We start from the raw sequence: 14467 nt of genomic DNA, 5'->3' as shown, positions 1-14467 counted from the left end.
ACTTTTTCCGTGCCAGTCTGCCTCTGTTTGTACGGCATATCATATTCTGTTCTTTACCATAGTAGAAATTGTAGCCGTCGGAAGGAATCAAGTACTGAACCACAAGATTATCCTGCAGCTGTTAATGCAATTTTCAGAAATCGCAGCTTAAATTTAATTTTTGAGATAAGAAGTGCTTCATTTTTTTTAAGTGGATTGCTCTTTTGAAGGACCTATCTTTCAATTTGCAACAGCACTTAGGTTCAATCAGAAAAATCCAGCTTTAATAACTGCTGAAAGTTTTTTGAACACAGAAATCTGGGTATGAATTAGATAGATCTGCGCCCAAGAGCGCTTGCAAACCTCATAAGACAAAACTAACGTCAAGGTAAATCAAGGTATAAACACATTAGCTTTACAAGGGTGAGGAAAGCAATAAAGGCACTAAAATTTTGCTATTCTAGTGAGCTCAGTAGCTACTTCAAGCATGTACAGCTCATGCCTCAATGGTCATTAATGTAGGTATAAATTAAAGCACCAATATATGTTTTCTCTTTAAAATTCGATGTGAAAGCAATTGAAGTAACAGAAAGTTCGGAAATTAATTCCTGAGCGAGATATCAACATGTCAACTTAGGTTTCACTGTGCTAATCTTATTTTATGTAAAATTTTGAAGAGAAAACATGCAACAGAGAGTTTTAGTTTGTACCCTGTCTAATGTCTCATTGAGTAGTGCTTTTGAATACACAACCTCTTACACTCTCTGCAATGCTGCTAAGATTGTGTGAACTACTACATTGTTCTTGGAAAAACGTTATTCAAAAAAGCTCCTCAATTATGAAACGAATGTGTCTTTAACTGTGATTACCAAGAATTCAGAGTGACTTTTGTCAAAAGAATTTTATGGTCAGATTTGTTTAACTTACGATCAACTTGAGTGCTTCGCAAGTGCCCCAAATCGTTACTGCATGTGACACCATTTCTTTTAGCTACCCTGTAGTATTTCAGTTACTATTTGTTAATCATATTTTTGTTAATTTTTAAGTTTTATCTGAAATTTTTATTAAAAGACTTGAATTTTTTCCTAAATTTCTCCTCATTATTTCATCACTCCAATTTATCCACGAGGGGCTGTTCTGATATTACATAAGCCACTTTGAGGGGGAGATGGTCTGAGCTTGCCTGATAAGATCTTACAAGCGGGAGAGGGGGTCAAGCCCAGTCTTATAAAAGCCTCCCATTTTTTTAAACACGAAAAACAATTTCCATCCAAAGAAATTTTTTCAGCTATTTTTCAGGCTCTCTCCATTAGTTTCTGAAAAATTGGGAAAGGGGTCAGGCCGGTCTTACGCAATTCAGAAAGAGAGGTTTTCTTCTGGTTGCCTCATAAGGGGGAAGAGGGAGTCGAAAAGTCAGTCAACATGCTTTACCTAATCCTTGAATAGCCCCTAATGTCAAATTGGTTACTTTTTAATTATGTTGAACGTAGTTCAGGATTTTAAAGGATTAAGTAATGTACTAATTATTATTGGATGCAAATTCATGATGATTCTCATAGTAGGTACCATTTAAGTACCATTTTCATCAACTATTGTGACCCTTATTTGGAAATTAAAAAGAAGCATTCCTGGCGCCCTGTCAAAGTAACAAGCAACACAATTGTGTGGAGAGCCTTCTAGCCTTTTTTTATCTTCTTCCATCAAGATAAAAATTTGAGTGTCTCAGCTCTCATCTCTGAATCATCATTCTAAAAATTCCGGGGCTGTATTCAAAGTGAAATAAAAACATCAAAATTCATGATGAGAAAGAAAAGATTTAATTCATCAAAAATTCAAAAGCGTTTGTTCTCAAATGACAAATTTAATGAACAAAGTAACAAAAATTACAAAAGTTTTCTGTTTAGTTACAATTTTACACATACTCTCACACAGTTGTACTCTAAGCGCTTCTTCTTGAGAGTCAAATAAAAAGTGAGGACATCTGGCTAGTGGCAATATTTTTGGATTGCAACAGAATTTGGAGAGTCAAAATGATAATAAAAAGATAATAAAATAAAACAAAAATATATTCAACTCTGGCACTGCCACTTGAAAAAAATTTGAAATTTATCAAATGATGAACAATACAGATGTTGTGAACTGTTGCGTAAGGATTTCCTTTCCTCTGATGTAACATCTAACTCACTCATAATTTTCAAGTGACTTCTAATGAATAAAATGGAATAAATAGTCTAAACTTTCACAATTCAAATTTTAGTGAAGACAGAACAAATACTTAAATTATACAATTCAGGATTTTGATGCATATTCATTCCGCAAATTTATTGTTCGACATTTACAAACAGTTACATTTTCATTGTGTCTATTGATGACTAGCATCAGTAAACTAGGTTTCTGTCCTCACTCTACACTCCGAAAAAAAGGCGCTCTCATGCACATACACACAAACGATTTCCTAAATAAATAATGATTCAGATTTTATTGCAATAATAGAAAGATATTTAACTCTAATCATGAAATATCACAGAAAAAGTGGTCTTAACGACAAAATATTGGAAAGAAATATCGTCACTATCCAATTATTACATAAATTGATACAGGTAAAAAAATAACAATTACAAACTTTTATGAACTGTACATTAGCTAAATATAATTCTTAAAAGTAATTAAGAAGTGCGCGAAAAAAATAGGAAAAAAAAATAGCACACTGGCACACATTCACTCACACTCAAAAATCAAAGTTACAAATAAATGGCAAAGGTAGAAAAATAACAAATATTTACAAATTACAAGAGCTAATGGAGAGATTATGAGGAAAAGCTGATTGCAGGTTTAAAATTTGTTCATGTTTTTTTGATTGGAAAAAAAGAAATTAAAATAAATCAGTTAAACTTTAAAAAATCAACGCTTAATGGAGACAGGAAATACATTCATTTGTATGAGAACAGCATAACATAAAATAATAGGTAAAGTCTAATAGAATTTGAAAAATAGTACATAACTAGTAAGATTCAACAAGGAAAGTAAAGAGAATCTCCTGATCATACAATAATACAGCTAATAATTTTACGTTAAAAATTGACAAAGAGCTGAGTCTCTTGAAGTTGTCCGGCAAATCGGAATGGATCAGTTGCGCTAGTCACGGAATCGTGCTCAAATGGGTTTCAGCTTACAGATTTGTAAAAAAAATGATCTATGCAAGTTTCCACATCTAATATTAACAAAGAAATCGAGCAGCAAAGAACACAGTGTAAGACATCATCCACCACTGCAGAGCATACCATGGTTTCTTCTACCCTGGTTTCATCAATCAATGATACACACTTTTGTACTGGTTGCATGTCGCAAAACACAGACAAAACCAAAATAGAGAACTTCTATTTTATTCTTTTGAAGTACAAATTTCTGCTTGCACAACAGAAGTGGAAGGTGTCTTATGCTCCGTTTTTCAATGAGCGATATCTCCATTTATAATGGGTGCAGATATTTTTCATTTACACAGATCCCATTATTATTCGCTGAAATATAAGCTAAAAGTATCAAAATACGGTTCTAAGACTAGCGCAACCAACCCATTACGATGTGGAGGTATTACTTCAATGTTTCGGCTGTGTCTAAATTTTGATGGTGAGTACTTGTTCCAAATAAATTATTCTTCCGACCATCTTGCAAAATACAGATTTCCTAGTGTACTTGTATAATAAGGTGAAGGCCCCAAGTAAGTGACAAAATTAATGAGTCGTGGAAACATGCAGCTTCAGGGCAGGAAAGAGAAATGTATCGATAGCTAAAGTCGAAAAATGAGTATTTCAGACTATGACATGTAAGTCTCCGCTCATGCTTTTAATTCTTTGAAAGGAAAACTAACCAACCGATTCTATTGAAATTTTCTGTGAATTTTCTTCACTCAATCTAAAAATAAAAAATCACACAAAATTGCAAATAAATATTTTGATCTGTCTCCCTCGAAGAAAGTAGAACATGGTATGTAGGAGATTTTTAAATTTTGCCATTGAGGTATGTATTTTTCGAGTTTAGCCATTCACAAGGTCATAAAGCTATCAATAGGAATATTTATCTCAACTTTGCATTATCAAAACTTTCGATCAAAGATTTTTTGAAATTCTCTGCAAACCTACTAAAGAAACAAAATAAAAACATAAATCTTGAATCAATAGTTAAAACTTAAGCATTTTAAAACTTTTCTATTGTGGTTGAGATTTTTTTTTTTTCTCTCGAGAAAGACGACATGAAACGTTAAAAAAAAACTCATTGAAATGTTAATATTGTTGTTAATGTGCCGTAATTGGCGTGTGAGTTAATTATCTAATTAACTCAAAATTGCTTTATTTGAACTTCATTATTTTTAGGCGATTAAGTGTTAGGAATAGGCCATGATTCTGCAATCCAGGTAAAGAGTTGCAATTTTATGTTCATGAAAAGGTTTGATAAAATTAATATTACAATCTAATTAGGCAGCAATTTCTTTACTCTGATTGGAGAAGAGAAAGTAAGTTTATTTCCTTGTTTTGTTCGCATTAACGTGTCAAAAAGGTTATTTGAGTTGGGTGGCAGTTTGTCAAGGTATTTATTTGGTCTTTGAATTTGGTAGCAAATTATTCATACTCATGTTATTTTGTATGGTCTTTCATGTGTAGTTTCCTGCACACCGGTAATTACCTATGAAATCATAATGAAAAAATTTGTCAAACTATGCTGCAAATGAATTATTTAAACATTATAGTGCTAAAATATCTATACAGAACGATTCCGTTTAAAATTTTTTATGATCAACAAATCATGCAAATAGTTCCTAGAAAACTTTTCCTTAGGACAAAATTGGTTTCTGGTGAGGAGACCTTTCCAATTTTCATTTAAAATACTATTATTTAAGTTTATCATTCTCCTATGAAAATGAGAATTTCATTGGAATACAACAAAGCATGGTTTAGTAAGAAAGCAGAAAAGGTGCAAGTACAATTGATTTGAAATAAATGACGCCCGATTGATGCATCTGAGAGAATAGTTTTAAATCAGGGAAAAATAGGGATCGCAGAAAAGATCATCTTCAATAAGTAATGAACAATTTCCATCTATCTCAACGATGGTCAATGCTTGCAGTAACTATTTGCAATTTTTTTAATATTTTTTTGGCATGATTCTATGTTAATTTAATGTTATTATTTAGCTCCAGATAATTGATAAATTTATTTATGCTTGCAGCTATCAACTTTAGTTAAAACACTTCTTGACAAGAAATAAACGCTCATTAGTTCATTCTTCACCTGCTATTGCACTTGCTTCATCAAGCATTCACTGGCAAACAATTTTACACCTGTACAGTTTAACAACAGTTCCTAAAAATAGTTTGCAAATATTCAGCTATTAAATTACAATTAACAAGATAATATGACTCATTTTTTCAAACTTTCAAGTGATGATTTCAGCAACTCTAACAATTGATCTATACAGAGATTCAGTCTTGGCCAGAGATGCAAAATGAAATTTCGTTTCACTGAAAAGCGAAACTGCATTTTCCATGAGGATTTGACAATTTTCCAGGGGCTGCAACCCTCGAAAGTTTTCGGAAATTCCATTAGAAACTTAGAGATTTGACTCGTGATATTCTTTTTTGAAAAAATTAAGATTGTACCATTTCTATGCATTTCATGGCATGCAGAAAGTGGCTGCAGAAGTTTCAAAAATTTCACAGTAAAATTTCATTTCATAACTGTTTCATGAAATGTTGCATCTCTAGTGTTTGTATTTATAAACTTATTTTGAAATAAAGAGGAGGTTAAAATTAAGAGAGCTTTTCTAGAATAGGAATCCTTTATATTTGGTACAGATTCTCAAAGTCTCTGTTCGTACCGGAAGATTTACATGCCTCGAGGCATAAAAGTTTGGTTGTCATGACCAAAATGTTAAGAGACTATCAGAATGCTCCAGCCACTGTACCTCGTAATGAAAAAGGGTTTAAATATTTCTTCAGGTGGAGACAGTAACTTACTAATTTTGGATCCTAGTGCAAATGAACGGTTAATGAAGTGAAATTATGTTCTGGTTATCTCTGTATGTAAAGAGTAAAAAAAAGATAAAGTAAACGATTTCTCAAGAAACTTATTACTTGGTGGAAATTCATTGAATTTTGTTTGTTTTTACAAAGACACCTTGTTCATAGCGCTCTCAATATAAACCTCTTACAATTAATGAATGCCGAGTAAAACTTAAATTGGTATAGTTTCTTTCCCACTAAGAGAATAATAAGTGCACCTCAGTGGTGCCATGCTGGAAAACATTGTTTTCTCGCAGGAAATAGACAAAAAGATACCTATTAGCGTTTCTCCAAAAACTTGTAATACACAGTTAGGGATGACCGCATAAAGTTGGGTGACAAAAATGATTCTAACACAAATATGTCTCCGGCTGAAAAATGATGTCAGAATACACTTATTTTTTTTTGTTTCAGAGATGGTTCAACAAAACTAGAAAGAATGGGGAGGGAGCAGTTACACATTAATATGACTTGAGGAAGATTTTCAAGTAAAATTCAATTACTTAGAAAAACAGGAAAGCCAGCCTGAAAATAACTTCCAGCCTTGGAGACAACAAAGTATTTACATTACGTACAGTATTTACAGCAACAGATAAAAAAATTCAATTTGTTTCCTAACAGTCAATGAACACAGAATTGATTAATGGACCTAAGGCAAGGAGCCTGCTGTTAGACGTGCGTGGCCAGAGTACCTCGCTTCACCGCAGGCTGGTGCGTGATGTACTGAGAAGTAGGGCTTGTCTGTTGATGGTGTTGCCGTGGAACACCACCGTTTCTCACCGAACTATATGGGGGTGGAGGTGGAGGTAAGGCTGGACTAGGTGCTGTCCTCAAGAATGGGTTGCCATACGTGGCAGAATATCGCACATCAACGCCCTCTGGTGCTGGAGGAGGGGGTGGAGGGTTGTAGTCCCGCTGATAATCTACGTACGGGATGTAACCATTGTTGTTATGACCATCCTGAAATGATAATTTTTGAAAATTAGTTGATTTCAGCGGTACTGTTATGCAACAAATTCTATGGAAAAATAGCTAGAAAACAAAAATTTTAAAATTTTGTGAGACAAGCGTCCTTCTAGATTTGCTATAATAATACTTAATCCATACATTGTCTCATATGTGAAAAAAATTGTGACATTAATGTGACCGAGTAAAATCAGTAAGAGAGGGGTGGTTTTTTTTTCCCAGAAGAATGCTGCCTTCGTTTCTCAGAATTTTGCAATTGTTTTGGTTGAGAATGATATTTTAGGCTCATGAACTGGGGTTGTCGTCCTTTTGTGGCTAAAAAGTTAAAATCTACCAGGATTTTTTACTAGATTGCTGCAATTTATTGCACGTCAGGCAATAACCCAGGACGGATTATCTTAATACAGGTCTATTCACGGAACCAGATTCAAGGTTAGCTCCATAGGCACGAGAAGAACGAATCATTCATTGGATATCTGAAATTTTGACAAATTCCAAAATGGCGGCGGAAAAATTGCGGGAAATCAGTTTTACGGCTCTTTACCGATGGATTTGCATGAAATTCGCTATCCTGGCGGTTTTTGGCTGGATTAAAAGGAACCTTTCATTAGATTCTTGAAATATCAAATAATTTCATGCTAATCCATCGGTAAAGGGCCGTAAAACTGATTTCCCGCAATTTTTCCGCCGCCATTTTGGAATTTGTCATAATTTCAGATATCCAATGAAAGATTCGTTCTTCTCGTGCCGAAATACCCCCGGATACCAAGTTTCATGCAAATCCAATGATATGCAGCCTAAATATCCACTTCCCGCTCTAGGCCGCCATTTTGACCGCCGCCATTTTGCAAAAGACTGACTTTTCTGGAAAACCAATGCCAGAATCGTTTTTCTTATCTCAAAAAACCACAGAATTCCGAGTTTCACACCAATCCGTCAATAAACAACGGAGATGCCAAATTTCCGCCATTTTGAACTTTGACCGGCCGCCATTTTGTCAAAAATGAACATTTTGACCTGCGGTTTGCGCCAAAAATTTTCTTTTTTTATTATCTTTCGAATGAGGTATCACAAAGGGGGGGTTGCCATTTGAAAAAAAAAAGTTAGCCCCCGCCCCCCTTAAGGGGGGCCGCCCCCCTTAAGGGGGGCCGCCCCCCAAAATTTTGGGGGGACCAAAAAGTTGCTACTTTAGACCGAGGAACATTCCCAAAGTTTCAAACTTCTATCTCAATTTGGAAAAAAGTTACAGGGGTGGTCAGTGACTTTTGGATAACCCTGTATAGGAGGAAGGTAGGTAGGTAGGTAAGGCTAGATGATGTATGGTAAGGATTACCAATTTGAGCATGATAAGGGTCACTTACAGATTTTGGAGGGAAGACAGGTTCATTACAATCTGAGGTTGATAATCTAGTGTTGTACAAGGGCACTGGTCCAGCAAGAGGCACTCCAACTCTGGTGACTACTGACTCACTGGTTTCACTCTCATGACCACCGTAGTCTAAGTCGGTTGTTCGTAGCTCTAATTTCAGATCTGATATATTAGATGATCGGTCACTTTCTTTACATTGTTTTTCTGAGTCTACCAAATCATTTGCTGAAAAAAAATAATATATATATATTAATGAATAAGAGTCGAAAATAAAAGTAGAAGTGGGTAAACATTCTTGCAAGCCTATTATAGCTACAAAAAAAAAGGAGTAAATTTATTGTGTCTGAAAATGTAACTTGTTTGATGATTTACCTGTTGAAGTAATGGATAAATTAGTTTGCCCAAAAGAAGCTGAAAACGTGGATGTTACGGCTACGATTTCCACAGACAAGCTTGGTAAGAGTCAATTCATGAGAGACTTTAAAAGCTCAATTTATTGAGCTTAGTAAAAACTGTACACCTCTTAAAAATCTTCCTCTTTTGCTTAGATTGTTTAAAAAATAAACTTGAAATCTAACATCTAAAAAAAAAATCCAAAGAAGAATTTGAAAAATATGAATTACCGGAAGGCTTTTTCTCTTTTCGCTGGCATAGTATGACGACCAAAGTAACAAATATTACAACAGCTACACCTCCAATTATGGCAGCTAGCAACATTAACAATGGAAAATTTTCTGAAAGAAAGAAAGAAATAAGCATTAAAAATCGTAGCAGGCTACAACAACAATAATTGACAATTTCCTGAGAAATAAAGAAAAATCAGTATTGGATATTGAAGCATGATTAAATCTGGAGCATGTCTTTGAGATCTAAGTAGAAAGACAGAAATTCTTCTAAATTTGACATTGCCCACTAAATAAATAAAAAAAGAAAAACGTATTTATAATTGAAAATTTTAGTCTGAATATTTGTGGACTAAGCAACTACTTGCCAAAGTTTTCTTCAAACAGAGGTCTCTATGAAAAGTGCCTTTATTGATCATTTTGATCCCTTTTACAGTCTGTCACTAAGTTTTGGAATCAATGAGAATCTGCTTGATTTTTTAAAATCCACTAAGCGAGTTTAATCATAGGCAAACTTAGAGAGAAATTGACTTACTTTGAGGTTTCAAGATAATTTCAAAAGTGTCACTCCCATACTGATTAGAGACCGAACAATTGTAAACACCAAAGTTATACTGCTGGGCTTCTCGAACTGTTAACTTGCTCTTAATACCTCCAGGTATATGCTCTTTCATCTCCTGTACAAAGAAAAAATAATAACAAATAATTAATAGCTGGGAGTAGAATTCAAAGTTCAAGGTATTGTAATCTCTATTCTTACTTCTGTGTTCATGATGCGTTTATCATAAAGATAGAAAACTCTGCTCTGTGGATCATCGTGTTTCACCGTAGATATGTAAAAATAATAGAAAGTTCTATCAAAAAGCATGGAATGTGAGCTAAAATTCTGTAGTAGTGCTATATGATTTCACAGTCGAAGTATATGTGCGAGAGAATAATAAAAGATGTACGCAAGGAACTGAATCTGAGTAGGTATTTCATTTACGCGCTTTTAAAATAATGTAAAAAAAAAATTATTTGAGGTAAGACTAAACCGGTAGTTTGCAGTAATGCCATAAGAAGCTAAAGATCTTAAGAACATACCACGTAATCACCGCTGGTGGACAGATCTAGTTCTTGCCCGTTGTGCATCCACACAAATTTCTGCGGAGGGGGGATAGAATAGGCAATGCACTCCAATTCTACGGAGTCTCCAGGCACCCCAAATTGCAATCTATGACTGACGATTGTTGGTGGACCTTTAAGGATAACAGTTGCGTCTGCCTCTATTGGAGGGAACCCCCGAACGGTGGCTTGGCAGGTGTAACGGCCTGCTTTGTCCGATGTGGCAATAATCGATAAATTTGCACTTGAGCCAACAATCTGGAATAAAGCACAGTACAGTTTTAGTGAGATCATCTAAAAATCTTTCATAAAATACATAAATTATCTAAGATCATAAAAATTTCAAGCAAATGATACTGGGGCAGAAATTTCTATCCGTGATTCGAAGGAAGCAGAAGAGGTCCGCAGTTCTCTTGCGCTTGCTTACAAAATCTAATGGTTGACTGTGAACTATGCAGGGATAGGGGTATCTTCTGATTACTTGATTACTACTAATAATCGAGCCTTGGATGGCTAGTTTTAATTTAATATTTTCTGGTAGACAGGTTGCAAATTTTACCAGACCCTGGCCCTATTTCAATCTCTCTTTTTGGATATTAACGATGAAAACTTAAAAAAAATTAATGACAGAATAAATCGGTTCATCTGGCTGTTAATCGGAAGGAAAAAAAGATGGGACAAAGAAAAGAAAAAAATGAACAAGGATGTACTTACAGAGTTGGTGCCTCTGTGAAACCAGTTAATTTCTGGAGTTGGATTGCCATCGACATCACACGTCAATGTTAGATGAGAATTTTCTTCCACCTGCACGGAGTGTGGTTTCTGGCGGAAAACTGGTCCATCTAGGGGAAAAAAGATGAAATGAGAAAAAATGACAGGTGAGCACAATCACACCAAATATGGAAAAGACCTCAAACTGTTTGATTTATCTCATACCCCCTGCAAACTTTCAACTGTCTTAATAAAGACTATTCACCGTCCCTATCATATCTACAAAAATAAAATATTAATCATATAGTCCAACTTGATCTTCTAACTATTGTGGGATCATATTTCCATGGACATCGTGAAACCGGTTGCGTTTTCTTGGGAGTGCCATTTAGAGGAAGGAGTAAGGGGTGAGATAATCAGTCCTTCCTCTTCCCACCTTTGAAATTTCAGCACTTCTCAGGCAATTTTGATGCATTTTATGGTATTTTTTTATATCCTCCCTTCCCCCAAAATAAATTTATAGCTTCCTCTAATAATCAGATGAAATAGCACTCCTGAATTTTCTTCAATCTAAACGATCACGATCCTGATACTTAACACAAAGTTCTGTAGCACATTATGTGACCGAGAAGGATAGTTTTTCTCAGGATGCTATTGGATCTGAATAGTTTGGTTCTTCAAAAAACAACATTAAAGGCAGAAAATTGACCTCCAAATCAATGGTCAAATTATATGTTTTGTTGGAATGAAGCAAGGAACTAAAACTTACATGAAATGAATAGAGTTTCGGAGTCTTCTGATTCACCCACTGCGTTTTTCACTTTGCATTTGACAATTGAGTCGTGCATGGCAGCTGATATGTTTCTCAACACCAACTCAGTTCCTGTCTCATCTTGCTCATGAGAGTTGACATACCAACGGTACGTCACCTCAGAAGGATTTGCCTCGGCAAAACATGAGAGTCGCACATCACTTCCTTCGATAAGAGGCCCATCAATGCTTACAGTGACCTGAAATGAAAATGATTAAAAAATAAGCGATCGGAATATCGAAACAGAAAGCACCTGAGATCCTGCTGAAACAATGGTTCAAAAAGTAGCATGAGGTACCTAAGAAAACTATGAAAAATCCTTGCAATATTCTACCGTTGTTCCTCAAATTTGTAACCCTACTAAGCCTAAACAGTGATTCAACTAAGAAAGTTGACAAAAGAAGAGAAGTGACTTTGAACCTAGTTCTAAGAGTTCTCTCGGTAAGTCTAGTTAACATTTCTAATCGTAAGATGTACTTACTTTTGGTGCATATTTGACGTATAACTTGAGGCGAGCGCTTTGGTAATATCGCTCGGCCTGATTCTGAGCCTGACACGTGAATGTTGCATTGTGATGTTCTTTCTTCGGTACCAGCTGAAGAACTGACTTGGTTGTCCACTTTTTGTCATCAAGTGGATAGGGCTCTGTTATTGTTTGAATACCCTCCTCTATTTTCTTATTTTGACCACCTGTTTCATCAATCCATGTGATCTATAAGAAAACAAGAAAAACCATGAAATTATAAGAAAAAAAATAAATAAATAAAATGACTCAGTAAATAATAACTTTAGATAATCTGTTTTGATTCCGTTCCGGGAAAAAGTTAGAAATGGACAGCAGACTTCATTAAAAATGACAAGAAAGACAATTTTTGATTATGCTGCGAGAATTTCAACAATGCATCTATTAAGAAAGCCTTAATTGGATGCAGAACTTAATAAACATCGAATCATATCACAAATACATTATTAACCATTTAGTAGAGATGGAGTGGCGGGAAAAATCTGAACATCCAGCACTGCCAACATACATTGACTCCATTGAAAAATTTCTTGCTCGTAATATCAAGAGTTTTGTACGTGGTTATGCCTTGGTAATTCCCTTTTAAGCGAAAGGAAATGAAAAGAGTATCAGAGACTTTGCGCTTCTACGGGTGATTCTTTTCATCAACTATAATTACTCAATAAAATTTTGCTAAAATCGCGAGACTGTTGGCAGAGCTGCAAACGTTCAAGCAGGCGGGAAGTTCGAATTTTTAGCGGGAAGTTTGAACTGACGGCTACGACTCCAAGCGCGCGCCACACTGCTCGAAGTTATAATCCTTCAGAGAGCATAATAAACTCAAGGGACATGCGTCTCAGGTAATGTTGTGAATTGCCCGGTGATTTGATTTGATATTTTGTAGCGAATTAAAACAAATTATTTTATTTATTTTTTTTTGGGGGGGGGGGGGTGACATATTTTTCCGATATTTAACAGAAATTATTGGAATTACATAGCAGCGGGATGATTATTGAGATTGATAGACAAAAAGGACATAGGGGAGTATGGGGCGATCCTATTGGTTAAAATGTGTGGTTCCTATAGACTAGGGGAGAAAATGATGGACTAACTGTCGGGTTTCTCGCAGGTTGCCGTTAGTTAGTCTATTACCTACTGCCTTTGTCCATTGCAACCACCCGCTTCCACCAACAGGTTCCCTCCATATCCCTTTGGTCTTCTTTGTCTATAGCTTTGTCTATCAATTTCAATAATCGGCCTGCAGAAATTTGAATTATTAACACACTGGAAAAAAAAACATATTGGATCTAGAGTCCAGACTCTTAAAAACATCGACAAGAAAAAATACTCTTGATTCAATCGGATTTTTGCTTAAATCAAGAACCAAGCCTCTTAATTTGAGCGGATTTCCTTTTGATTTAAGCTTAAATCTGATTGAATCAAGATTATTTTTTCTTGTCAATGTTTTCAAGAGTCTGGGCTCTAGATCCAATGCGTTTTTTTTTTTTTTTTTCCAGTGCAGAATTTTTTTGACGAGTACTTACGTCTGCGGGTGGCTTTCCGCCGGCGGAGATGCACTCGATCTCGATGTGCTGGTCCTCGGTGGCCGTCAGGGACTCGCCCTGCGTGATCTTGGGCGGCTCCGGCGGCACGAGCACCGTCAGCCTCGCCTGCTTCGAGATGATCCGAGGGTCGCCGTTCTTGCCCTGCGCCACCTGGCACCGGTACGTCCCGTCGTCGTCCAACGTCACCGGGTTGATGTCCAACCCGAAGTCACCTGCAACAATCACCAATTCCGTTACACATCGTAACTAATTGCAAGTTCTATAACATGCTCTAAAATATGAAATCATTAGAGTAACGCGTAATGCATAACTCCTAAGGCCCCTCCGTTACGCGAGGCAAACCTCCACCGAGAGAAAATCTTTGTTTCATACGGAAAACTGAAGTTTTCAGTCCAGGTAACTGTAGTTTTAGGTCATACGGGTCGACTTTAATTCAAGTTACTTAAATTTTTGAAAAACCGTCAGAAAAATGTTCACTTTCCTCGAAAATCTATGATTTGTCAAAGGAAATTTGGCAACGTCTGAAGGCTTATACGGCGTTCTTCCTTAGCACGGCAGAAAAGGGCATTAATATTTCGGCATGCGCCATGGTAACAATGCAATCCTCGACGCTGCCGAACCCCCGAACGGGACGAGGTGGACTTCTTTCGCTCGGAGCTGGTCGGCTGAAAACGGCATCCGAATGAAACGAATCCGCCCCCTCCCTCCCGTTGATTTGAAGGGTGGAAAATGCACTCGCGGGGCTCGGGGAGGGGAGGGGGTGTAGGCTCGGTCAAACGGAG

At 36.1% G+C, this 14467-nt stretch overlaps 1 protein-coding gene across 5 annotated transcripts in view; it reads right to left on the bottom strand.

Moving 5' to 3' along the window:
• Window positions 1–1773: 1773 nt before the first annotated feature.
• LOC109032981 (irregular chiasm C-roughest protein) overlaps window positions 1774–14467 on the bottom strand; it is a 511490-nt gene continuing 498796 nt past the window's right edge. For all 5 annotated transcript variants that reach the window (XM_019045352.2, XM_072302618.1, XM_019045350.2 and 2 more), the window contains 9 exons: window positions 13665–13897; window positions 12100–12330; window positions 11577–11817; window positions 10811–10938; window positions 10076–10354; window positions 9528–9669; window positions 8993–9103; window positions 8362–8594; window positions 1774–6994 (listed from right to left, as the gene is read on the bottom strand). In XM_019045352.2, coding sequence (XP_018900897.2) covers window positions 6704–6994; window positions 8362–8594; window positions 8993–9103; window positions 9528–9669; window positions 10076–10354; window positions 10811–10938; window positions 11577–11817; window positions 12100–12330; window positions 13665–13897 — 1889 coding nt within the window. In that variant the 3' untranslated portion in view covers window positions 1774–6703. The remainder of the gene's footprint in view (window positions 6995–8361; window positions 8595–8992; window positions 9104–9527; window positions 9670–10075; window positions 10355–10810; window positions 10939–11576; window positions 11818–12099; window positions 12331–13664; window positions 13898–14467) is intronic.

The sequence above is a fragment of the Bemisia tabaci genome, chromosome 7, assembly GCF_918797505.1.
Source record: "Bemisia tabaci chromosome 7, PGI_BMITA_v3".
NCBI classification, from domain to species: domain Eukaryota; kingdom Metazoa; phylum Arthropoda; class Insecta; order Hemiptera; family Aleyrodidae; genus Bemisia; species Bemisia tabaci.
Note: the sequence above shows the minus strand (reverse complement) of the source record. Positions and strands in the feature narration are given on the sequence as shown.